This window comes from Podarcis muralis, chromosome 10 (assembly GCF_964188315.1).
Source record: "Podarcis muralis chromosome 10, rPodMur119.hap1.1, whole genome shotgun sequence".
NCBI classification, from domain to species: domain Eukaryota; kingdom Metazoa; phylum Chordata; class Lepidosauria; order Squamata; family Lacertidae; genus Podarcis; species Podarcis muralis.
Genome location: NC_135664.1, coordinates 1757916 through 1783322, shown reverse-complemented (window position 1 = coordinate 1783322; position 25407 = coordinate 1757916). Strand labels below are relative to the sequence as shown.

At 44.1% G+C, this 25407-nt stretch overlaps 2 protein-coding genes across 14 annotated transcripts in view; one reads left to right on the top strand and one right to left on the bottom strand.

Moving 5' to 3' along the window:
* Positions 1–10279, bottom strand: part of CDC123 (cell division cycle 123) — a 44810-nt gene extending 34531 nt beyond the window's left edge. The window contains exons 1-7 of one of the 7 annotated variants that reach the window (XM_077935664.1): positions 10161–10279; positions 9522–9660; positions 8634–8705; positions 7700–7760; positions 6692–6724; positions 2018–2113; positions 1426–1532 (exon numbers count right to left, since the gene is read on the bottom strand). In XM_077935664.1, coding sequence (XP_077791790.1) covers positions 1426–1532; positions 2018–2113; positions 6692–6724; positions 7700–7760; positions 8634–8705; positions 9522–9580 — 428 coding nt within the window. In that variant the 5' untranslated portion in view covers positions 9581–9660; positions 10161–10279. Of the gene's footprint in view, positions 1–1425; positions 1533–2017; positions 2114–6691; positions 6725–7699; positions 7761–8633; positions 8706–9521; positions 9661–9918; positions 10141–10160 lie in introns of those variants that run through there. The other 6 variants (XM_028747298.2, XM_028747299.2, XM_028747297.2 and 3 more) reach the window with 6 other exon arrangements.
* Positions 10280–13942: 3663 nt separating this feature from the next.
* The window catches only part of NUDT5 (nudix hydrolase 5), a 32281-nt gene continuing 20816 nt past the window's right edge, over positions 13943–25407 (top strand). For 2 of the 7 annotated variants that reach the window (XM_028747303.2, XM_077935665.1), the window contains exon 1: positions 13948–14076. The gene's annotated coding sequence lies outside the window, so the exon portion shown is untranslated. Of the gene's footprint in view, positions 14077–15614; positions 15755–25407 lie in introns of all 7 variants that reach the window. The other 5 variants (XM_077935669.1, XM_077935668.1, XM_077935666.1 and 2 more) reach the window with 5 other exon arrangements.

Genomic DNA, 25407 nt, shown 5'->3' with positions numbered 1-25407 from the left:
AGGACCCTGATAAATGCAGGACTGCTTTGCATAAAGCCATAGCTAAAATAAACTGTGTTTTAATGTGAACAAATGGCATGCTGGGGTACACTGCTCACTGACCAACCTTATCCAGCACCTGGAGGGTAGCACATTGGCCAACTCTAGGATAGGGCTAGTGAGAACACTAGAACTACCTTCTGGGATCAGACCAAAGGTCTCTCTGATCCAGCAATATGCTTCAAATGGGCCCACCTTAAGGAAGCTCATGAAGGTAAGAGCTCTCCTTTGTTGTCCATCTTTAGCACCTGGTAATCAAGAAACAGACTGCTTCTGGCAGTACAATGTGGAAAACGAAACTAATCTTATATTTCAGGGGTGGCTCTCCAGAGGTTGCTGATCTCCAACTTCCACCAGCTCCAGCCAGCATGGACAAAGCCAAGGGTGATAGGAGTTGTAGTTGAAGAGTATCTGAAGGGCCACAGGTTTCCACTCAAGTATATTGCATTACAATTGTGGTGATAAATACTTGCCTCTAAACAGTACATATGTCAGGGATGATGGTGAGAGAGAGAGAGAGAGAGAGAGAGAGAGATGTAGGATGACTCAAGGCTGAAAAGTGGGAACAAAAAAATAACCTCAAAGTAGAATAAGGGGATCCAGTTAGGAGGAAGCAGAAAAATTAAGAGTGGATAAATTAAGAGTGGGACCTGGAGTTAGTTGGGGGTGGGCAGGAGAGTGGGGTTTAGTAACCTGAGAAGCCAAGAGAGAGAGAGAGAGAGAGAGAGAGAGAGAGAGAGAGACAGAGACAGAGACAGAGAGAGAAAGATGGGTGGGTAACTGAAGTGTAGGTGGGTTCCCACAAGGCAAGACATATTGATAACAGCAAGAACCTTTATTGAACTACAGAACTGGACAACAGGGGCAAAGCAACTGCTTATATACATTTCTGGAGGCCTGAGCCACTCCCACTCCCAACGTGATTGGCTGTCTAAACTTCCAAGCTGCAAATCATAAGTCAGAGTTTAAGGGCCAATGGCCGAAGCCCAAATCCTGAAGTGTTCTGTGATTGGATATCATGTATCAAATCAGAGCAGGGGCTCAGAATCCTTAGTCCAGACTCAAGCTCAGGCAAACACTGAATACATAACAGTAACCAAGACAGCATTAGGAAAACAAAGGCATTGTGCACAGAGTTATGATTAAATTCCAGTATTGAGACAATGCAGAAGATAGATTAATGAACAATAAACTCAGAGAAAGCAAAGTTGCAGTAGGATAAACAGCAGAATAGTCTGACAAAGCATCTCTGCTCATGGACAAGATCAAATTGAAGATCCAAAGATCCAAGATTTCAGAACTGGGAACAGTTGAGGTGGGGGTGCCTGAAAACTCAGCAACACCACACCACACACTGATACTGTACCTAATCTTTTTAAAACTTACGGTTGAGTGAAATCTCGAGTAATGAAGTCTGAACTCTTGAAAAGTAGGAAGATGTCACTGAGACATTTGCATTTCAGTGAACTATTCAATGCTATCCAGTAAGCATCCTAAAAATTAAAAAACAAACTTTATTTTAAGCACATTTTAACCAAAGTGGCATCAAAGCTAGTCTGGGTAGAATACTGAATTTTGATGTGGGAAATCTAGATTCAGATCCTTCTTTGGCGCCGAGGAATGCTAGTATGCCTTGGATAAGAGACCGTTTTTTAGCCCAGAGTACTTCACTGTGTTTGTGAAGATTAAAACATGATTGCTCCATGTGCCCCACCCTAAGATTCTTCAGTAAAGGCTAGGATTCAAATGCGATACATAAACGTCAGCCGAAAATGCTGCGTGAGAGACAATTTTATTACATCCTTTGGCCATCCTCCCTTTCCCAAGCTGCCCTTAAGCATTGCTATACTATCTCCACTAACTCTTTTGAGTGTAATTATTTTTTTCACTTCCCAAATAGCTCAAAGAAAGTTATCCTTAATTTTTTAAAAAATATATCATTAAATCATCTGATTTAGGATTTAATTCATGTTCTCACCCTTGGAGCACTCCAGTTAAGCTTAGGAAAGACACTGCCTCCCAGTGAGCCAATTGCTTCTTCAACTTTAAGTGCAAACTCAGGGAATTCTGGTGCCTAGACAAACAACAACAAAATGAGAAGCTTGTGAAAAACAAAATGTGTCCTGGGTTGAACAGATTTAGAGATGTTTGTGGGCTCTCTTGCATTTTTTATTTTCTTTCTCTTCATCAAATGGAAGAAATTGTTTTGGGAATATGAAGATATTCATCGACGGTGATAAATGACTTACCATTGAAGTTGTCATGTTATTTTTTTTAAAAAAAGATATTTATTAAAAGTTTAATAGTTACAGAAAAAAAGAAGAAAGAAACAATAAAAAGTTCACAATACATCAAAAAGAAAAAGAAAAAATACCGCAAAACGACAAAAAAAGCAGAAACATTTAAAAACACATCCAATATCTCTATATCTCTACCTTTCATTTACTTGTATCATCGACCTCCTCACACCTCCCTTTTTTGTATTCTTGTTCAATTAGCTATTTCAGCAAATCCTTTCCATCTTTCTTAATTTTTGTTCTGTAATTTATCTTAACACAATCTAACCTTAAATTTCCACTTTGACCCATTAACAATCTATTTTTACTTAATTCTTTATAACATTTCTGCTAAAACCATATAACTTCATTCCAGCATCCTTCTAACATTCATTAATTTTACAATATTTCTGTAAATATACTTTAATTTTTTTCCAATCTTCTTCCACTGACTCTTCTCCCTGGTCTCGGATTCTGCCGGTCATTTCCGCCAGTTCCATATAGTCCATCACCTTCATCTGCCATTCTTCCAGGGTGGGTAGATCTTGTGTCTTCCAATACTTCGCGATAAGTATTCTTGCTGCTGTTGTAGCATACATAAAGAAAGTTCTATCCTTCTTTGGCACCAATTGGCCAACCATGCCCAGGAAAAAGGCCTCTGGTTTCTTCAGAAAGGTATATTTAAATACCTTTTTTATTTCATTATAGATCATCTCCCAGAAAGCCTTAATCCTTGGGCATGTCGACCAAAGGTGAAAGAATGTACCCGCCTGTGATTTTTGAAGGGTCACCGCCTTCGCCGTGGCGGCCAGACCCGATTTCCACAGAGCGGATTCCTCTCGTTCAGAGGAATTCCGCCATTGCCGATGGCGCTAACCCGGAAGTCCTGAAGTTGTCATGTTAAAGCCAGTATTTACAAATGTCATCCACTGTTTAGTTTCAGAGCACAGGTTTGATAAACAATAAGATTTCATAACTTTCCCCTTCCCTTCAGTTTTCATTGATCTAGATTCCCTCCTGCTTGTTGATTTTGAAATCATCTACAACCCAAACACTTCAGCATTTATTTATTATTATGCAGAATGTAGGCAGTAATAGTAATAACTGAAATCAAACTATTCATATGAGGCAATGAAGGATAATGGTAACTGTAATAATGCAAAAGTGCTGTAAATTTTATTTACCCCACATTGTCTGTTGGCTATGTTCAGAAACACAAAATGGAGGGAACTACCAGGGGATAGGAGCGGGGGGAAGACCAACAAATTTCTCTTGACTTTCTGTGCATCCAAACCCACTTCCACTGGCTCTGGAGCAGGGGGGAAAGGCAGTCCCCACTTCCTCACTTCACTACTCATCACTGAGGCCCCAATCCTTCCATATTTTTGCAATCTAATGCGCCATTGAATCTAATGTGCACCTCAATTTTCAAAACCTTGAAACGAAAAAAGTATTTGCTGGTGAATGTAAATGCGGCATTAAATCTAACGCACACTCTAATTTGGCCAAAAAAGGTGTGCATTACCATTGAGTAAATACGGTACTTCTCCAGGTCTGGCCCTGATGTTATGCTTGTCAAGATGGCTGTAAGAGCAAGTGGGATGAAGGTGTTGAGCAAGGAGCTCAGACAGAACAAGAAAAGAAAAACTGGAAAGTTTCCTTCCAAAATTTCAGTGAGCTGAAAGTCACCTGCCACATGGCACATGGAGATGCTTAAGAATGAGTATTGATAACTGATTGATGAGTGAAGAAGACTTGCGTATAGTACGCAGGTCTGAAAGGGCAACAAAAGGCAAACCTCCAAAGAGATTTGCTGATGAGTTTGCTAAGACAGCAACTGCTGTTCTTAGTAGCTCAGAGAAGGTGTGGGAACCTTCAAGCTTCAAAGAGGTTCAGGAGTTAACCTCTAAAGATGCTGAGCCTTGGCTTAATGCCATGAAGGCTGAAGTTGATTCCTTGAATAGGAACCAAACTTGGGAGCTGGTACCGGTAGTCCCAGAAATGAGACTGGTTGGCAGCAAATGGGTCTTCAAGGCCAAGACAGACCAGAATGGCAAGGTTGTCAGACACAAAGTCAGATTGGTTGCCAGAGGTTTTTCACAGGTACCAGGACAGGATTACCACGAGACCTACTCACCCACCGTCAAGTATGAGAGCATTCAGCTGATGCTCAAGATTGCTGCAGAGGAGAAACTGCATGTTTCCCATCATGACATTAATACAGCTTTTTTGTACGGGGTTTTGGGGGAGGAGCTGTATATGCTTCCACCTGACGGGATGCAGCTACAAAAGGGAATGGGCTGTAAACTGTGGAAATCCTTATATGGTCTCAAGCAGAGTGCCAGGTGTTGGAACACAAAACTCACTGAGACATTGATTTCTCTAGGTTTTCACCAGGGCAAAGCTGATCCGTGTGTGTTTGTCAAGGAGGAGGGACAAAACAAACTGTATTGTTTATGTTTTGTTGATGATCTTCTGATGTTTTGGAAGAATCAGGCTTTGTACCAAAGCACCCTAGCTCAGCTGAAGGAGCACTTTGACATGAAGGATCTTGGTGAGGTATCCAACTATCTTTCTCTGCAGATGGAGAGGGACTGAGCAGGTAATTTTCTGGTACACCAAACACAGAAAATTGCTGATGTATTAACCAGGTTGAATTTGGTTGATGCAAACCCAGCAGACACACCGATGGTGACAGGTTACCAGGTAGATAGTACTGCTGAAGCGTTTTCTGACACTACGCTGTACAGATGCATTCTAGGCAAGTTGAATTTCATTGCTAGATGCTAAAGACCCGACATAGCAGTAAGCACTAACCTGCTTAGCAGACATGCCAACAATCCTACTGTTCAGGATTGGAAAGCTCTGAAGCGCATAGCCCGCTATTTGAAAGGGACTTTGCACTACAGGCTGAGGTTCACCAGTCAGAAGACTGGGGGTCTTGAAATCTTTGCAGATGCTAGTTTTGGAAGTGACACCACGGATGGTACAAGCACTTCTGGAGTATGCTACATGTACAACCACTGTCTGTTTGACTGGTTGTGCAAAAAGCAGACGGCAGTAAGCCTAAGTTCCTGTGAAGCAGAACTCAATGCTCTGTCATTTTCACTCATGGATTGTGAATGGTTGATGCAACTGTTTAAGGACATCAGAGTTTCTGTGAAATGTCCTATACAAGTGTATCAAGACAATAGATCCTGTTTGGCTTTGCTGAACTCAGAGAGTTGCAAGCAAAGAACCAAGTACTTGCAGATTAAGCTACATCGTGCAAGAGAGTGTATTCAGAAAGGACTCATTTAGGTGTCCTACATGGCAGGAAATGAAATTCCTGCTGATCTGTTGTCTAAGGTTGTTAACAGAGAACAACTTAAGGTTTATGTACAGAGGTTGCAATTGGGTTGAACCACAGGTACTACAGGTTACACGGAAAGGGGAAGGATGTTAGAATATTTCCGTTCCACCTTAAAAGGGAGCAGGCTTTGTGAGTCACAGAGTCTGCGTATTTCCTGTTCACAGGAAGTTTATATTTTGTCTATGCTTTCGTTTTCTCTCTGTGTGTCTGAGACACACTGAAGCAGGCAGTCATGTTTTTTTCTTTGTTCTGACCAACGCTGAATAAACTTGTAAATATGCTCTCCTGCGTGCATCTTTCGCTGTGCGAATTCTGCTGATAGAGCGTGCAAGAGCACTGGAATGTGGGAAGCTATTTCTGGAGCTCGTGTCGCTAATTGAATGATACTGCGTTATCTACAGAGGTTGATGGATCGCAACGGAGACGGCTTGGGGGCATGATGGCCTTTGTCTCCCGGGCAGTATCCCAACACTTATTTAGTCTGATTGTTAATGCAGAACTTGACCCAAATCAGTTATTTCTCAAAAATATATTTTCAACCACTTTATGTAAGCAAAGTTATCATTATGTTTTAAATACAATGCTATTTAATTTGATTAATAAGGTTGTACACACTTTATTTTTACATTTTTATTTAGTTTTAAATGGACTACCATGTTGAGCCATTGCCTTTTCTGGGAACAAGTAGAGTTTAGTTCAATTTCTAACCTAATGAAAAGAGTTCTTATGCAACTCTGGTCCGATAAAAGTTAGTACTAATGGCAAATACAGTTAACCCTTCAGTATACATATTTTCCCTGCAGCTCAGCTGTATCTGATTAGACAATCCCTGAATTAGTACAATATGCAGATTCATATCCTGCCTTTTTTCAGCAACGAAACCCAAGGCTGTGGTTTCCAAGTCATCACTCATCTAGGTACTAAAATCAGCACCACAACTGCTTAAATTCAGGAAGGTGGTGGCCTCAAATGCCTTCAGACCATTCACTGGGACAAAAAAAATTAAAGAAAAAAAGGGCCTTACCGTAAGTGTTGTAGTATTCTCATCATCAGACCACTGAAGAAAGAAAAGAGTTTGAAATAAATAAATACATAAATCTGGGCATGTTTTTTCAGATCATCGGGAGGCAGAAGGGACCTTGGAGTCATTCAGTCTCACCTCCCTGTTCACTGGATTATGTGCAATGTAGGGCACCGCTACCGCATCTCTGATAGGCTGTTGTCCAAGGAGAAGACACTCCCTCTCCTGAGCCAGTCTATTCCACTGTTGAACAACCTTTACTCCCAAGGTTTAGCTGAAGTTTCCATCCACTGACCTCAAGAAGCAGTTTGGGGTCACATGTGACCTCCAGACAGGAATATTTGGCTAAAATTGAGGTGGTGGTAGGAAATCTACCTCATCAAAGCTCTCTATTTGGAGGATTCTCTTTTCTCTTGCTGCTGTAGATCTCCTCAACCTCTGTGAGCTTTGGTGATACTGAATGAATGATAACGACAACTAGTGGAGTGTGCCTGAGCAGCTCATGGCACAGACTCTGAAAAATATGTTTGCAGCTATCCCAAAGCCATAGGAGCAAACTCCTAGGGGTTGAGGGGTCTTTGCCCCTCCAATAAAATATTTGAGCCCCCCGAAGTTGATGGGAATTGCCGTTCAAATGGTGTCCATGCACCACATCATGTGATGGATTATGCAGGGCAGGGCTTACTTGCCCACCACCCCAATATTTTATTCAAGTTGGCAGCGCTGTGTAAAACTATCCTGCAGTGGATGGGAAAGACAGGTTTCAACATGAAGATAGAAATAAGAATTCCATTTGCACTGCACAGCAAGTAAAAGCACATAAAAAGGGACTGGGTGTGTAGTGGGTGTGGAAGCAGGCTAGAGAATAAGATATTGCTTTGTTTTCCAATTCAATAGCCAACTTTTAAAAAGTACAAGGGGAAACTTTGGGTTATAAGCTGGTAACGGTACCCGTGGGTGACACAGAAATATCAGTATACAGAGCGTGAGTATATCACAGTTTGTACAAACCTGTATTTCCTCTGCCTCTTCCCCATCATCATCTTCTTGGGAACATGTTGGTGGATCTTCCCTAGAATAGAAGCAGGAAAACCGAAACCTATTAATTTCAAGTCACAAGGGTACAGAACTTGAAATAGCCTAACAAGTTGATACGGTTTTACTTCTGCAGAATGCACTAACTTACGGTGACTGGAGCTTTAGAAATGCAAAATGTAAGCCCCAAGCCATATGCTACATAAACTAAACACAGAAGCTCCAAAAGCAAGTATTCATTTTCCCAACCAACAAGTCATTTTAATTTATGCCATGGCTTCTCACATTTGGCCACCAGTAACTTTTGATACAACAATCCAGACTTCATCTTTGGTTCATATATGTGAAAGTCAATTTGCTCCATTGCTTGTATGGATAGAAAGGGCTGCAAATCAGGAACACTATATAAGAGAACGAAGACACTTTTTAGATAACCACTACCACCACCCTTAAAAGTTGTCCCATAATGCACTCACTCCTTTGACTTTTCAGATTTAGATAGGATACTTTTAGTCACAGACCTTGCAGGCAACAAAAAAGGTCAAGCATCCCTCAGACCCAATACTCACACCAATAACTTTTTAAAACTTTGGACACAATAAATGTATTGAGGTCACATCTATGGTTTCTAATTGCATGCTGTAGCCACACTTGCAGCCAGAGCTAAAGACTACTGTGAGAGTCATTATTCTACCTTTATTTTAACACTAGATTAAACATATGAATCAATTTACTCTGACTTTAAAGCCACACAAGACAGGAGAGAGAAAAATGACTTTAAAGACTTTAAAGACTTTAAAGCCACACAAGACAGGAGAGAGAAAAATGACTGAGGCAATTTCTTTGAAGTATCAGTGAAACGCCAGAGCAATAATTTATAATTATCTTTAAAATACAAATAATTTCTTACCTTCCTGAAACCACCAAGGTTCCGTCATCCAGCAAATAATCTTTTACATTCTGAGGCAGTGGCAGTATGATACTGAATTGATTAAAAAAAAACTAATTTAGGACAACATGAAAAACCGAAGACATAAAATATACCAATTATCTATGTTCCATATAGATGTTGTCACTAAAGTGATTTAATAATATTAACCATGTCATCTTAATACACACATTTTTTAAAAGGAAGAAAATCTCTTTTTATCCAAGAATAAAAAATAAAAGGCAGAGAAGTGAGGGAGGAGAAAATGTACAAAGACTTTATTAAAGAAGCAAAACTCATGTAAACTCATTACAATAGTATTTTGTCTTTAAACTTGAAGAACACTGTCTCAAATATTTTAGTTTTATGTCACTACATACTAGAGTTCCCAGTCCCATGAGCCACTGAGCTTGGTAACTCCAAACAGGCTGGCAAGACAGTCATTTGCTACTTGCAGTCAAGGAGATTCACCAATATATTTGTTGTCCCGGTGAACAGCTTTTACTTTCTGCAATACATTTACATGGACAAACAACATGATATGGGCGATCACAAGCTAAGGCCAGCAATTTCCACAGTCACTAATGAGTGGCAGTCCACCCACCCACCCACCCCCTTTCAAATCTGTACTGTGAATGTGGAATGAGCAAATATTCATGGGAAATGCATTAACAGAAAACAAAACAACCCTAATTAATAGGTACTTATTTGTGTGGGAGCCTTGGGGTGGGGCCATCACTTCTACCTATGTGGAGGCTGACATTAAGAAATGCATATTGTGTTCTAAATATTGGTCACGGATATCTTGATTTGAAGATGGGGAAGTTGAATACCCTTTCTTCATTCCTAGGCATTCAAGAAAGCCCTTGCCTCAAAGGATTCTCGCTCACCTGCGGATGGTCTGACTCTTGAAATGAGGATACCAGCATGAGAACTGACAGTTCAGCACTTGCTCCTTCTTCATCCCTTTGCCTGGACGCTCCTTCTGAGTGCAAGGCTGGTTTGAGATCTAAAAGAAAGGAAAGAAGGTACCATAATTCCCAAAGCAGCAGCAAAGCACCCTCACAAAGCCAAGAAATCATCCTCTCGCCAAGTTAATCACCATTTTCATAATGAGAGCTACTGAAAGCGTTATTTGTTTAATTCTGCTTGGCGGCCAAATGCCAGTGATAAAACACAGCCCTGCCCTCGGGCCTCGAGTCTAAAAGGCACAACAAGAAAGGGAAACGAACTGCGAGGAAGGGGAAATGAAATCTGAGAAACTAACTCGTAGTGACACAATTCTTCCCGTGAGCAGCACCACTACCAGGAGCGAAGCGGCGGAGAGCGACCCGCCCCTTGAGGGCCCAAGGAGGGCGACCCGAAGCGCGCTTCCTCAGGGGCGATGACGTCATTAGCATCTTAAAATATTTATAAACAAATGAAACACGAAGCGCTTTGTCACTGCTCATTTATTGGCAGTTTCCACCGTTCCGGTCGCTTTGCCTCCTTTCTGGGAGCCGAACCCACCTGCCGCCGGCCTTCCTCCTTTCTCATGCGCGGCCCCTTCCGCCTCCTCCAGAGCCTCGCTCCATCTTCCTGACCTTCCTGACTAGCCAATCAACAGGCGGGGCGGGACTCCAAACCTTACTCCGATTGGGCCACTGCCATACAAGCGTCTCGGTGGCTCAATGAAAGGCAGCTTGGCTGGCACCGCCCGCCTCCAGCCCAGGAGGCCAGACAGGCGAGAGAGAGAACCAATCGTCACAAAGCTGGTCAACAAAGCCGACTCTGGTTGGACCAGCTCTTTGGCAAATATTATCGCTGATCCAATCAATGTCAGGTATTGGAAGTGGCGGGCGGAGGAGGCGGGAAGAACTGCGTTCCCGGGTTACTAATAGAGATATACCGAGTGTAGATTCGCCATAGTTCTTGCTTTCAGGCTGGGAAGGAAAGAGCTGCAGAGACATTCAGAATTGAAGCGAGCGGCGGCTCTTCGACCCTCGGGCAGCTGCAGGATCCCCGGGGCAGCGCCACTGCCGGGAGCCGGGCTGCTGCTCCTCCGAAGAGCCTCCCCAATCCTGCCCCTTGGGGGAGAGGAGCCGCGGCTGGTCTCCTCCCACCCTTGCCAAGGACGGGGCTCCGCACCTGCCTGGGTGATTCCCACTTCACCCATTGAGTAAGGTTATAATATAATAAAAAAAAGTTAATTTATTACTTATAGCCTGTCCATCTGGCCAGGCCTCCCCAGCCACTCTGGGCAGCTCCTAACAGGAACTGCCAGAAGGCCCTCGGCGCTGGACCTCAGTGTCTGAGCTGAACGATGTGGGTGGAGACGCTCCTTCAGGTACAGTGGTACCTCGCAAGACGAATGCCTTGCAAGACGGAAAACTCGCAAGACGAAAGGGTTTTTTGTTTTTTGAGCTGCTTCGCAAGACGATTTCCCCTATGGGCTTGCTTCGCAAGACGGAAACGTCTTGCAAGTTTGTTTCCTTTTTCTTAACACCGTTAATACAGTTGCGACTTGACTTCGAGGAGCAACTCATAGCACGTGGTGTGGTAGCCTTTTTTGAGGTTTTTGAAGACTTTGGTGATTTTTGAAGCTTTTCCAAAAATTTTCCGACACCGTGCTTCGCAAGACGAAAAAAATCGCAAGATGACAAAACTCACGGAACGAATTAATTTCGTCTTGCGAGGCACCACTGTATACAGGGCCAAGGCTGTTTAGGGCTTTAAAGGTCAGCGCCAACACTTTGGCTTCCTATAGGTGTTAAAAAGCATGGGGGGTAGAGAGGATGGAACCTTGAGGCACCCCACAAGTGAGAGCCCAGGGGTCTGAAGACTCATCCCCCCAGCACCACTATGTGGACACAGCCCAGGAGGAAGGAACTGAACCACTGGGTAACAGTGCTCCCAGCTTCTCTAGACGGTCCAGAAGGATGTCATGGTTGATGGTATCAAAGGCTGCTGAGAGATCCAGCAGAACTAGGAAACAGCTTTCACCCTTGTCCCTAGCCCACTGGAGATCATAGCCCAGCACGACCAAGGCAGTTTCAGTCCCATGATGAGGCCTGAATCCTGACTGGAAGGGATCCAAATGGTCCGCATCCTCCAGGCATGCCTGGAGTTGTTCGGCAACCACCTGCTCAACCACCTTGCCCAAGAATGGAAGATTTAAGACTGGGTGATAGTTCAATTTTTTTTTTTTTAAGAAGCGGTTTAATAACCACCTCTTTCAGCAGGTCTGCGAAGGCTCCCTCACAGAGGGAAGCATTCACCACCCCACGGATACCGTCACCCAGCCCTTCCTGGCTCTCTTTTATAAGCCAGGATGGGCAAGGATCAAGGAGACAGGTGGTTGGTTTTACTAGTCAAGGAGCATGTCCTTGGAGGTAACAGATTGAAATTGACCCTTGACTAGACAGGACTCTAGACATGGCCCTGCTCCCATGGTGGAGTCTACCTCTTTCTGAATCCAACCGACTTTATCTGAAAAAAAAACCCCTGCAAAATCGTTGCAGGAGATCTTGGGGTCCTTACCAGGCCCCAATGGCAAAGGTGGTTCCATTAAATTGCGAGCCACCTGAAAGAGTTTCCTGCTGCTGTTTTCTGCAGGTGCAATAGAGGTGGTGAAGAAGGTCCTCTTTGCTGTTGCTATCACCACTTGGTAGGCTTGACGTTGAGCTCAAACCTGTGTCCGGTCCAATTCAGAATGAGTTTTCCACCACCAGTGCTCTAGCCGTCTCAGCAATTGTTTCATCACCCTCAGCTCTGGGGAAAACCACAGGGCTGTCTGGGCTCCATGCAATCGGAGAGGGCGCTTCGGAGCCAGACAGTCGATAACCCTGGTTAATTCCACATTCCAGCAGGCCACCAGGGAATCAGCTGAAAGGCCATCAACATGATGGTTGATTTGACCCTTCAACCCCCATTGTTCCTGATGTAGATCTTCACTCCATTCTTCTTCCCTGGTGGGGGAAGATACCATTTTGTGGTTCACCTCAGGTGGCAAAATATTCTTAGTCAGCTGTGGATGTGAGGTAGGTACACACCCAGTAGTAAGATTTAGGACAGACTAAAGGAAGCACTTTTTCCCCACGGCACATAGTCATCTAGTGTTATGAATTAGAAGACATCCTAAATTCTGGATCAAGCTAGTTAACAGGATTTAATTAAGGCGTAGAGTGTTAAAGCTATGCTAGACCCATATGTGAATTTGAGCTGTGTATTGTACACTTCTAACCCTCGGGAATCAGCTTGTGTCAAAAGCTATTTAAGCCAAGATTAGCCTCCTGCGTGAGCCAGTAGGGTATTGAGTGATTAGGACTACGAAAGATCAACAGCAAATCTCATTTGCAAATGAGTGGGCCCCCTCTCTCCCTCAACTGATAGTTTAAAAGACAAGTCCAGTGTTATAGGTTAGGGTTTTTAAGGATTGGAGTTAGGAGTTATGCATGGAGATACTGCAATGGCCTGAATATACGTTGTACCCCCAAATAAGCTGCACCTTTAAAATTCAAGGGGGAAAATACAATACCCAGATATAAGCCGCTCCCTTGGCCAGCGTTGAATTTTTTTGGGGTGCCCTAATCACCCTGATGCTCAAACCAACCAGTGGGTTGGGGGTGGCACTGGCACTCGGTATCCCGCTCCCCAAGCCGGCACCAACACTCGGTTCCGAGTGCACTGTGTGCCCGCCTCCCAGCACTCCCGCCCTGAATGAGGGATGGGGGCGCCCGGCCCCCTGCTCCCCAGGCAAGCGCTGGTGTTGGACCCCTGCCACCGCCTCCCCAGGGGGGAGCGGCCATTGCTGGAAACCCCAGCAGGAGAGGAGAGGCGCTCTTGTGCTCTTGTCCTGCTCCTGCTTCCCCGCAAGAGGCATCTGCTTGGCTGCTGTCAGAACAGGATCCCGGGCTAGGTGGGCAACTGGCCGGATCCAGCAGGGCTCTTCTTGTGTTCGGGTTGGAAAGTGGAGCTCCCTGCTGCAGTCACGGAGAAGCCTTGAGCTCTTATTGACACAGACGGGGGCTTGTTGGTTTTTTTACAAACTGAACAAAGAGCAAGCCCCGTTTCCCAAGCACCACGCAAGACCCGAATGAGGAAGAGCAAGAAGTGGGGGAAGGGCGGGTTGACCAGGCAGTCAAAGCCAAACTGAAGTCCTGCGCTTCCCATGGCTATCTCTAGAGGGCGCTCTCTTCCGAAGTGAACCCGGAGTGCGAGTCTCCCGGTTACATCTCGGGGCCCTCCGAGCACAAGGCCAAAGAGCAGCGCCGGAGGCTCCGAGTGCGCCTGCGTAGCCCTTACCCTGCTTTGGACTCCTGCCTCGCGGCGCCGTAGAAGCGCGGAGGTCATTGGTGGAGCCGCCAGGCGCGCCCGGCCGACGTGCGCCAGCCAGTCAGAAGCGCGGGATTGGAGGAGGCGCTTCCCCCGCCCGGCGGGCTCTGAGGTGAGAGCGCGAGGCGCGCGCCAGGCCGACCCCTTTTCCCTCTCGCCTCCGGCGCTTGGCGGGGTGGGTGGGCTAGATGACCCTCGAGGGCCCCTCCCGCCCTGCGGTTCTGCCACACGGACTGCAGAGCCGAATCGCCCCCCCCCCGCCCCCCAGTTTTGAGCGCCAAGCGGGAGCCCCTCGCTGCTCCTCGGGAGGAAACCGCGCAGTCTGCGGGGGCGATTAGGCTCCCCGTTGGGTCCCCTCGGCCCCCTTCCCGGGCCCTTGGCCAGGATCCCCTCCAGGCGGGCCTGTCGCTCTTCCCTTTCTGTGGTCTCCTCCTGAGGCAGCGGCAGCCCCGAAGGCGCCGGGAGAGAGCGGGTCTGGCCTCGCCCGAGGGGCCGCCAGCGAGCGCTGCCTGTGGGTCTGGATGCGTCCCCGTGCTCACCGCCCAGGAGGACTGACTAGGCCTCCTTTGGAGCGATGACTCGCTTCCCCTGGAGAATAAATGCCGCAAATGTCCCCAGTGGCTTGCAGGGCAACTTCATCTAAAGCTATATTGAGAAGGAGCTATTTGCACTTCTGGTTGGCACCCATCTGTCTCGAGAGACATTGGAAGAGGGCACCATCGGGGGCAAAGTCAAGCCGCTGAAGCGTTAACCGTGCCGGCTGTGGCTGTAGAGACCAATACGGAAGAGACTTGCTTTGTTGCAGATGAAGGCATTCACTTGTGCTGCTGCAGATGTACCACAACATTTCCCCCTCTGCACTGGCTACAATACCATCAAATAAATGCAATTTTTGACAAACATAAAAAAAGAACGGATTTGAAAACAAAATTTCAGCACTAGAGAAGGAACTGTTACATTATAAGAATACATTATAAAAAACGTATAGGTTAATTCTAGTTTGGAATCTTAAGGACGGAGAAATAAAAAAGTAATGATAAAGTGGGTGCAAAATTTAGGACACCCCATAGAATTACAAAAATGGGAAGAGTTGTGGAAATTTGCAGCATGTTACTTAATCAAAGAAAACTTTTATGAAAATGCAGTTTAGATGGTATTTAACCCCTACAAAATTGGCTAAAATAAATAAAAGTTACAATAATGTTGGAGATGCAAATCTCATGAAGGAACTTTTCCCCACGTGTGGTGGATGTGCCCAGAAATTAAAAAATTCTGGGACACAGTCTACGAGGAGATGAACAAAATATTAAAATTTACATTTAAGAAAAATCCAGATGCATTCCTACTAGGTATTCCAACATGACATTCCAAATGAAATAAGAACACTTCTCTATGCAGCAACTGCAGCGAGAGTACTACAGTAATGGCAAAGTATTGGAAGAGCGAGCACATTCCATGTAGAGAGGAATGGCAATTAAAACTCTGCAAGTATTTGGAACTTGCAAAATGACGGAATCAATAAGTCATCAGAAAACGTTAAAAAAGGGTGGGAATGCTTCAACAATTATTTATCAAAACAAGGCGCCATATCTAAGATTTGGTTGTGTATGGAATAACTCCGTAAACCCCCTGTAATTTCTGTAACAATAGGGATATATTGTTTCCTCATACCAAGATGACGAGGAAACATTAAACACAGGAAAGATTTTAGTAAGAAAAAATGAACCGTTTTGAGGTGGATGGAAGTCCATAACAAGTAAATACATAAAGAGATTCAATGCATATGAAAGGTATTTATGAGAAATACTAATACGGGATTGAATTGTATTAAATAGTATCTAACAAAAGATACGTCGTGTTATTTTTGTGGGTGGGTGTGGGTATGTGTGTTTGTTTTTGTGTTTTGTTTTGTTTTATTTATTTATTTTTAAGAAAATGTGGGCTCTTGTCATTGTTTTAGTGTCTTTTCCTTTTTTTTTGTTTCCTTTTTTCTTGAATATAGAGATGGAAGGGTATTTTTTGGATATTATTTGATTTTGTTATTTGATTCATATAGAAGTTATCAATTGTATGTGTTTGTTATTTATGTATTTGTATATTTGTATATTTTGAAATAAATTTATATTATGTGGGGGATTAAAAAAAGTAGAACTAAGATTGCAGCTTTATATGTATTTTATAACAAATTTTATTAATTTTTCAGTTTATACATCTCAAAATAAACATTTTACATAATACCATGTAACAATTGACTTCGCTCCTTCCCGTTTCATAGTTCATTTTACTTATCTATCATTCCTGCATATTTTACTATAGCCAATCTAGTCGTTTCTCCATTTTACATCCTTCAGATATTTACCATACTGTTGACTTTATCTTCCTTACTAGGGATCTTTCTCACTTTCCATTTTGGGGCTAGCAAAATTCGAGCCACCATGGTTGCGTACATAAATATTTTTTTTCTGACAACTGGGAACTTCAGACTGAAGTATTCCCAACAAAAAGACCTCAGTTTTTTTCGGGGAATGTCGTTTTAAACATTTTTTTTAACTCATTGTAGATAATTTCCCAATAGCCTTTAGCCTTTTTACATGTCCACCACATGTGAAAAAATGTTCCTTTTGTTTCTCTGAATTTCCAACACAGATCTGATCCAACTTTGTACATATTGACCAACCTAAGGTAAAGGGGCCCCTGACCATTAGGTCTAGTCGTGACCAACTCTGGGGTTGCGGCGCTCATCTCGCTTTATTGGCCGAGGGAGCCAGCGTACAGCTCGTCCGGGTCATGTGGCCAGCATGACTAAGCCGCTTCTGGCAAACCAGAGCAGCGCACAGAAACACCGTTTACCTTCCCGCCGGAGCGGTACCTATTTATCTACTTGCACTTTGATGTGCTTTTGAACTGCTAGGTTGGCAACCTACTCAGCGTTAAATACTATCTATGCATCATTTTCATATACCATAATTCTCTTTCGAAGCATAACATGCTGTACATTTCAAATCACTTCCAGATTTCTCCCAGAGGTTTAGGTCTATGTTATGCCCCATAACAGGGGTCAGCAACCTTTTTCAGCCATGGGCCAGTCCACTGTCCCTCAAACCATGTGGTGGGCTGGATTTTTTTTGGGGGGGGGAATGAACGAATTCCTATACCCCACAAATAACCCAGAGATGCATTTTAAGTAAAAGCACACTGTAGGGGTTCTAGGAGTTGCTCGTGCGTAAGCCGGTGCCCACACCTGGCTGGGTTGCCTAAGTGAACCTTTTCTGTCTCAATCGCTGGCAGAATCCATCAGTGGGCGTTTCTTAAACTTCTTCCAACAAAGAAGTTCTTTCACGCCCAGTCTCCTACTTTCCCTGCGCGGAAGCCTTCTGCGCAAGGAGGGCGTAGGCAGCAGAAGACCCTTCCTCCCCCCGTTGGTCCCTGGCAAGGAGTCATGTGACCCCCTCTCAGATTTCCCCATCAGCCCCCCTTCTCCACTGGAGCTAAGCTGATTCCCTTCCCCAGAAGATGGGCTGCCTCTCCCAATCCCGGGACGCTCTCTGGGATCCCTCTGGAGCTTGCTCTCTCCCTCCGGCACTGATGGCAGTTCCCTGACATCCACCTCCTCCTCAGGATTCCTCCCACCCCCGGCACCATTTTCCAACACAACCTCCTCTCCTCGGCCGACAATGCGGGGAATCCCCTGAAAGAGCTGTCATCCTCTTCTGAGGATTCAAAATCAGCCTCCCATCTGCTCAGATCCCTTCCCGCTGGTTGAACCTCCCAGTCTGATTCTTCTCCCTCGGACACCTCCTCTCCCTCCTCTTCGGAGGCAGGAAAACCCACAAAGTCCCCTTCGTCGTCTGTGGGTCCAAATTCTTCCTCCCAAAATCTAGCTAATGGTTTGGGCTTATCCGGGAACAAACTGTAGAATTCTTCCACCAGATACTCGTCAGTGATTGATTCAGCCGGGACCCACGTGTTTTCCGACCTGGGTTCCCCCTCCCAGGCTACCAAGTACTCTAACTGGCGACCTCGCCACCTTGAAACGAGTATTTCCGTGGCTTCGTTACAGTGTTCCCTCTCCTCGACCCGCGGGTGGGTGGTAACCCCTCCCTCCCGTCCCGGGAATTCCCGCCCCTCCCTGTACGGTGAAAGTAGGGACCTGTGGAACACCGGATGTATCTTCATGCTGTCAGGCAACTTGAGTTTAAATGCCACTGGGTTCACCTGCTGCATTACCTCAAAAGGCCCCAGCCGCCTAGGGCACCCTCCCTTTAGGGCAACCCTTGGGATGACAACCACACCCGGTCTCCCACCCATATGGCCTCCCCCTCCCGACGGTGCCTGTCCGCCTGCCTCTTGTAAACTTCCTTGGCCCGCTCTAAGTTCAGCCTGAGTTGCTGGTGTAAGGCCTCCATTTCTTCCACAAATTGCTCAGCCGCAGGTACGCTCCATCCTTCCTCCCCCCGCCCCGGGAATGCCCTGGGGTGACACCCGTAATTGGCCATGAAAGGGCTCATTCCCGTGGACACGTGTTCAGCGTTATTGTACGCAAATTCAGCCAAAGCTAATTTCTCTACCCAATCGTTTTGTCTCGCTGACATAGCAGCGTAGGTATTGCTGGAGTATGCTGTTCGCTCTTTCGGCTTGTCCGTTGGTTTCCGGGTGCCTCGCTGTCGAGAAGCTCACCTCAACCTGTAGCAAGCTCATGAGTTTCCGCCAGAACCGGGAAGTAAATTGTTTCCCGCGATCCAAGATTACCCTCAAGGGAGCCCAATGCAGTCTAAAAATGTGATCCACAAACAGTCTGGCTGTCTCCTCTGCTGTTGCTGCATGTGAGCACACTACATAATGGCACATTTTTGTCAGTAGATCGGCTACTACCATGACCGCTGTCTTTCCCCTTGGGCAGATCTGTCATAAAATCGATGGACACCACCTCCCAGGGCCTTTCCGGTGTGGGTAAGGGTTCCAGTAACCCCACGGGGGCAGCCCTTTCCCCCTTTGCCCTCTGGCATCGGTTACACCCTCATACATATTCTCTTACATCTTCCCTCACCTTTGGCCACCAGAACTGCCTGGTGACAAGTAGCATGGTCTTGTGCTGTCCAAAGTGCCCAGCTGTTGGGTTGTCGTGGAGTTGTTTAAGTACCTTCCCCCTCAAAGTCTCCCCCGGTACATACAGCGCCCCCTTATAGTACAATAGCCCTTCCTTTTCCTCGAACCCTCCATTGACTTCCCTTCCGTCCCTGAGTTCCCTGATTTTCGTCTGAGCAAACTCATCGTCTCTGGTGAGCCCTGCCAGTTCTCGTTTCCCAACCAACACTCCCCCCCACACCCACCGGTCCTCGGGGAACACGTGCCTGGTCTCTGGTGGCCCCTCTCCTTCCATGTACTCTGGTTTCCGGGAGAGAGCATCTGCCCTTACGTTTTCCTCTATCGGCACATATCGGATCTCAAAGAAAAACTTGGCGAACTCCTGGGACCATCTGATCTGTCTCTGGTTGAGCACTCGTGCGGTCCGCCAGTATTCCAAGTTCTTGTGGTCAGTTCAGACCTGGATCTTGTGCCGCGCCCCTATCAACAGATGTCTCCATTGCCGAAATGCCGCATAGATGGCAAGCAGTTCTCGGTCATACACTGTGTAGTTTTGTTCTGATTTGCTCAGCTTACTCGAGAAAAAGGCACACGGCATCCAGTTCTGCTTGTCCCCGGGCTGCAAAAGGACCACTCCAATGGCGCGGTCGGACGCGTCCGTCTCCAGTCTCATGGGCTTCTCCAGATCCATGTGCAGGAGCTGTTCTTCCAAGGCAAACGCCCTCTTCAGTTTTTCAAAGGATTGCTGCGCTCCCTCTGTCCACGCAAACTTTTTTTTCCTACTAAGACAATCCGTTATGGGCGCTGTCAAGTGAGCGAAGTTCCTTATGTTTTTTTTTTTTTTAAAATATTTTTTATTGCTTTGTTTTCCAGGGTCAAAGTACAACGTCAATACATCGTCGATAACACAACAAAAGCTTTTTTTTACAAAATGGAAAAAAACAAAAAAGAATACACTTTTCCAAATCTTTTTTTTCATCATCAACTGGACTTCCCCACATCCTCCATCCCTGCGTTCTTTACAATAAAAATCAACAGCAAATTAATACCTTGTTTCATGTGTTTTTGTATTTTTATCTTAATATTTACTCTAAAAGTTAAGCTTTTCTCAGTCATAACTTAGTTTCAATCATTTCCGAATCTCAATACTGAAGCATGTTTTTCTCAAGACTTAGCAAATTCTCAACATTCATATAACTTAAAATGTTTTTGTAAATAGTCCTTAAATTTTTTCCAGTCCTCTTCCACTGCCTCTTCTCCCAGGTCTCGGATTCTGCCAGTCATTTCAGCCAATTCCATGTAGTCCATCAGTTGCGTGTGCCACTCTTCCAGTGTGGGTAACTCCTGTGCCTTCCAGTATTTGGCTATAAGGATTCTTGCTGCTGTAGTTGCATATAAAAAGAAAGTTCTATCTTTCTTTAGCACTCTCTGGCCCACAATGCCCAGGAGGAAGGCTTCTGGTTTCTTATGGAAGGTATACTTAAATACCTTTTTCAACTCGTTATAAATCATTTCCCAAAAAGCCTTCACCCTCGGGCATGTCCACCAAAGGTGAAAGAATGTTCCTTCAGCCTCCTTACATTTCCAACATTTATTATCAGACAAATGATATATCTTTGCAAGTTTGACTGGGGTCATGTACCACCTGTACATCATTTTCATAATGTTTTCTTTTAAGGCACTACATGCCGTAAATTTCATACCGGTGGTCCATAACCTTTCCCAGTCTTCAAACATAATGTTGTACCCAATATCTTGCGCCCATTTTATCATGGCTGATTTAACTGTCTCGTCTTGAGTATTCCATTTAAGCAACAAGTTATACATTCTTGAAAGCACTTTCGTCTTAGGTTCAAGTAGTTCTGACTCTAATTTTGATTTTTCCACCTGGAAACCAATTTTTTTGTCCTTTTTAAAGGTCTCTAAAATTTGGGCGTAATGAAACCAGTCTCGCACCTTTCCTTTCAATTTTTCAAAGCTCTGCAACCTCCAAGTGTCCCCCACTTTTTCTATTATTTCACAATATTTTGCCCAGCCACCCCCCATATTAAGTATTTTTGTGGCCTTAGCCTCCATCGGTGACAACCACCTCGGAGTCTTATTTTCGAGTAAGTCCTTGTATTTAATCCAGACAGTAAACAAAGATTTCCTGACAATATGGTTTTTAAATAACTTATGAGACTTTACCTTGTCGTACCACAAATATGCATGCCATCCAAAAGCATTGTTAAACCCTTCCAGATCTAGGACATCAGTGTTTTCTAGCAAGAACCAATCTTTCATCCAGCAGAAGGATGCAGCTTCATAATACAACCTTAAGTCCGGCAGGGCAAATCCCCCTCTTTCCTTCGCATCTGTTAGTATTTTAAATTTTATTCGGGGCTTTTTCCCCTGCCAGACAAACTTCATAATGTCCCTCTGCCACTTTCCAAAACACTCCACCCTGTCCACGATCTGCAGGGCCTGAAACAGAAACAACATTCTTGGCAATACATTCATCTTAACTGCTGCGATTCTTCCCAACAAGGAAAGTTTCAGTCTTGACCAGATTTCTAAGTCCTTTTTGATTTCAGACCAACATTTTTCATAATTATCTTTAAACAAATTCAAATTTTCCCCAGTCAAATTAACCCCCAGGTATTTCACTTTTTTAACCACATTTAGTTCCGTTTCCTTCTGGAACCCCTCTATTTCTAAAGGTGTCAAGTTTTTCGCCAGGACCTTAGTTTTTTGTTTATTTAACTTGAATCCCGCCACCCGACCAAACTCATAGATTAGTTCTAAAGCTCTTTTTGTACTGGGTTCTGGCTCCTGTAGTGTCAAAACCAAATCATCTGCAAAGGCCTTCAGTTTATATTGTTTTCCTCCGACCTGTATTCCTTCCACCCGCTGGTCCTTCCTAATCAAGTTCAGCAAAACCTCCAGAACCGAAATAAATAGCAAGGGTGATAAGGGGCACCCCTGTCGTGTTCCTTTTTCAATTTTAAACTCCTCTGTCACCACATTGTTTACTATCAATTTAGCTTTTTGTTCTGAATAGATTGCTTCAATACCATTTTGGAACGCCCTTCCCACTCCCATCCCTTCCAAATTTTTCTTCATAAATTTCCAAGATATGTTGTCAAAGGCCTTCTCCGCATCTATAAATATCAAAACTGCTTTCGTATTCAAGTTTGTCTGTAGTAGTTCCAGGACATCCACAATGTTCCTAGTGTTGTCAGACAAATGCCTGCCAGGGAGGAAGCCTGCTTGGTCTTTATGAATTACTTCGTTTAAAACTTTTTTCAATCTGTTTGCCAAAATATCAGCAAAAATCTTGTAATCCACGTTTAGGAGTGAGATAGGACGATAGTTCTTAAGTTGAGTCTTTTCAGATTCCAATTTTGGTATCAAAGTAATGAATGCCTCTTTCCACGATTCTGGTGCCCCCTTCCCCTCCATAATTTGGTTGCATACCTCCATCAATGGTTGAGTCAAATATTCCTTCAATGTCTTATAATACTTGGAGGTAAGTCCATCTGGGCCCGGGGATTTGCCTAATTGCATGTTCTGAATGGAACTTTCAATTTCCTGTTGTGTTATTTTATAATTCAGTGCTGTTTGTTTATCTTGTGTTAGTTTTTCCAGGCCGTAGCTTTTTAAAAATTTATTTATCTCAGTCTCCACTTGGGGTCCTTGAGTGAACAATTTTTTGAAATATCTCTGGAAACACTTTCTAATTTCTTCTGGTTTCTGAATACATTCTCCTTCAACCTCTAGATTGGTAACAAAGTTCAATTTTTGTCTCCTTTTCAGCTGCCATGAAAGCAGCTTCCCACATTTATTTGCCGATTCAAATGATCTTTGTCTCATCTGTTTAATTTTCCATTCAACTTCTTGGTTTATCAATTTCGCATATTGTGCTTGATGGAATTTTATTTCTCTTAAAACTTCTTTTGATTTTGGATTAAGTCTCAACCTTCTCTCTCCGTCCTTTATCTTTTCCAAAATCTTGTCCTTTTTACCATTCCAGAGTTTTTTCCTAATAGTATTCTGTTGTATCAGGAACCCTCTCATAACAGCTTTACTTGCGTCCCAGATTGTTTTCTTTTCCACCGAAGTGTTCAAATTTATTTCAAAATAGTCTTTCATCGTTTTTTGGGCCTTCTTTACAATCTCCTGATCTCTGAACAAAGAGTCATTCATTCTCCATCTGAAGGATCCAGCTGGTGTGAGTCTCAAGTCTATTTTCAAGGCGTTATGGTCGGAGCAAGTTTTGGGGCAGATCTCTATTTTTTTAGTCTTAGGTGCCAGTCCTCTAGATATCCAGATTTGGTCGATTCGTGTCCAAGATAGGTGGGCCTCAGAAAAGAATGTTCCCTCTTTACCTAGAGGGTTCTTTATCCTCCAAATGTCAATCAAGTCCATATTGTCTGTAAGTTCAAAAAAAGTCTTTGGTAGTCTGCCATCTTTAGTCAAGTTTTGGTTTTGTGACTTGTCCATGTGTGTGGAGACAACCCCATTCATATCTCCCATCAAGATGATGTTATTATAGTCAACATGGTCCAGCATTATCTCATGCAGCTTCTTGTAAAATTCCGATTTCCCCTCGTTCGGTGCATAAATTCCTACTATCAGAAATTTTTCTCCTTGTGATTGTATTTCAATCGCCAGAATTCTTCCTTGTTCATCTTTAAACACAAATTTTGGTGCTAGGCTCTCCTTTGCATATATCACTACTCCTCTTTTCTTTACTTTGTCTGATGAAATAAATTCTTGGCCTAGTCTCTTGTTAATTAATACTCTTCTGTGGAGCCTGGTCACGTGAGTTTCTTGAAGACAAATGACGTCTAGTTGTTCTTTCCTCAGTATATGAAAAATCCTTTTCCTTTTTTCGGGGGAGTTTGCACCATGAATGTTCCAACTGAAGAGCTGCAGAGACATCCTGGATCAGTTTGTCAGCCAATAGGGTTGTCTCCCTTGTCGTCTATTTCTGGAGGTGGGTCTTTTTCACCAGGCCGGGGGGGGGGGGGTGGCCAGGTACCTGCTGTTCCTTTCCGGAGGTCCTCCCCGTGGTCGTTCAGGAACTTTTCTTGCTCCTCTGCTGTTCTAATTCTTACCTTCTTCTCTTTCCAGTTAAAAGATAGTCCTTGGGGGAATTCCCACCTGTAAGGAATTGTGTTGTTTCTCAATAATCTTGCCAGATCTTTATATGTAATTCTTAAGTCCAACAACTGTTTTGGTATATCTCTGAAGATTTCTGCTGTCTTTCCCTGTATCATCAATGAATTTTTAAAGTGTAGGCCGAGTATATTATCTTTTTCTTGCTTAGATCTCAATATGATCAAGCAATCTCTTGGTTTATCCTTCTTAGCCACTCTTCCCAGTCTAAAGGTGGTGACAATTTTGAAGTCCTTCTCTTCTGCCAAGCCCCAGAACTTGGATATTTCTGCTGTCAAAAAGCCGGTCAGATCTTCCTTTTCTAATTCTGGGATATTTCTAAGCCTAAGATTGCTTTCTCTGTTTTTCAGCTCCGCCATAGACAGGTAGGCCTGCTGTTCAGTAACCTGTCTGCTCAGTGGTCTTACTTCTCCTCTTAGTTCCTCTATCCTTTTTTTATTTTGGTCTGCTTTTGCACTTGCTTCCTCGGCTAATTTTCGATTCTCTGTTGTAGTCTTTTCAATATTTCCTATCGCCTGTGTATTTTGAGCAACTTGGTCTGTCAATTTATTAATTGTAGCTGTCACCTGGTCAAATTTAGCCGCTTGTTCATCAGCTTTCTTGTTTAAAGCTGCCAGTTGGTCCAGTATTTCTTTAGAGATAGGGTCTAGCCCTCCTGCAGCCATATCCTCCAAAACTGGCTGTTTAAGTTGTCCTTCTTGCAAACCTGTCACAATTGGAACAGATGACCTGCGTTGCTGCACAGGCAAAGTTAATTGCACTAGTTCGGCTTGTTTTGCTTTCTTGCCAGCCCTTGTTTTTCCTGCACCACTCATTCCACAGCTGTCTATGTTTCAAGGTCAAATTGTAAATCCCATGGGAAAAGCAATCCAAAAAGTAAACATCCAGACATAAAAAATTCCAAAACAACCAGCAGTTCTCAGAGACTGATAATTCCACAATCCAGCAGGGGGAGCACCCCAGAGGTTAGGAAGAAAGATGAAAATTTTCCATTAAGTTCCCAAGTAAAGTAAAATCCAAAACAGAGGGGGGAACCCTCCAAATTCCCTTTAAACTGCAGAGAGTAAAAGTTCCTTACAAAGGTGCTTGCAACAGTTCCTTTCTTGTAACTTGCAAAGTAGCCCAATGAAACTTTGTATCTCTATACACAGTCACCACAGTCTGATGTTACTTTGTATCCAGACAGCCCGAGAGCTGG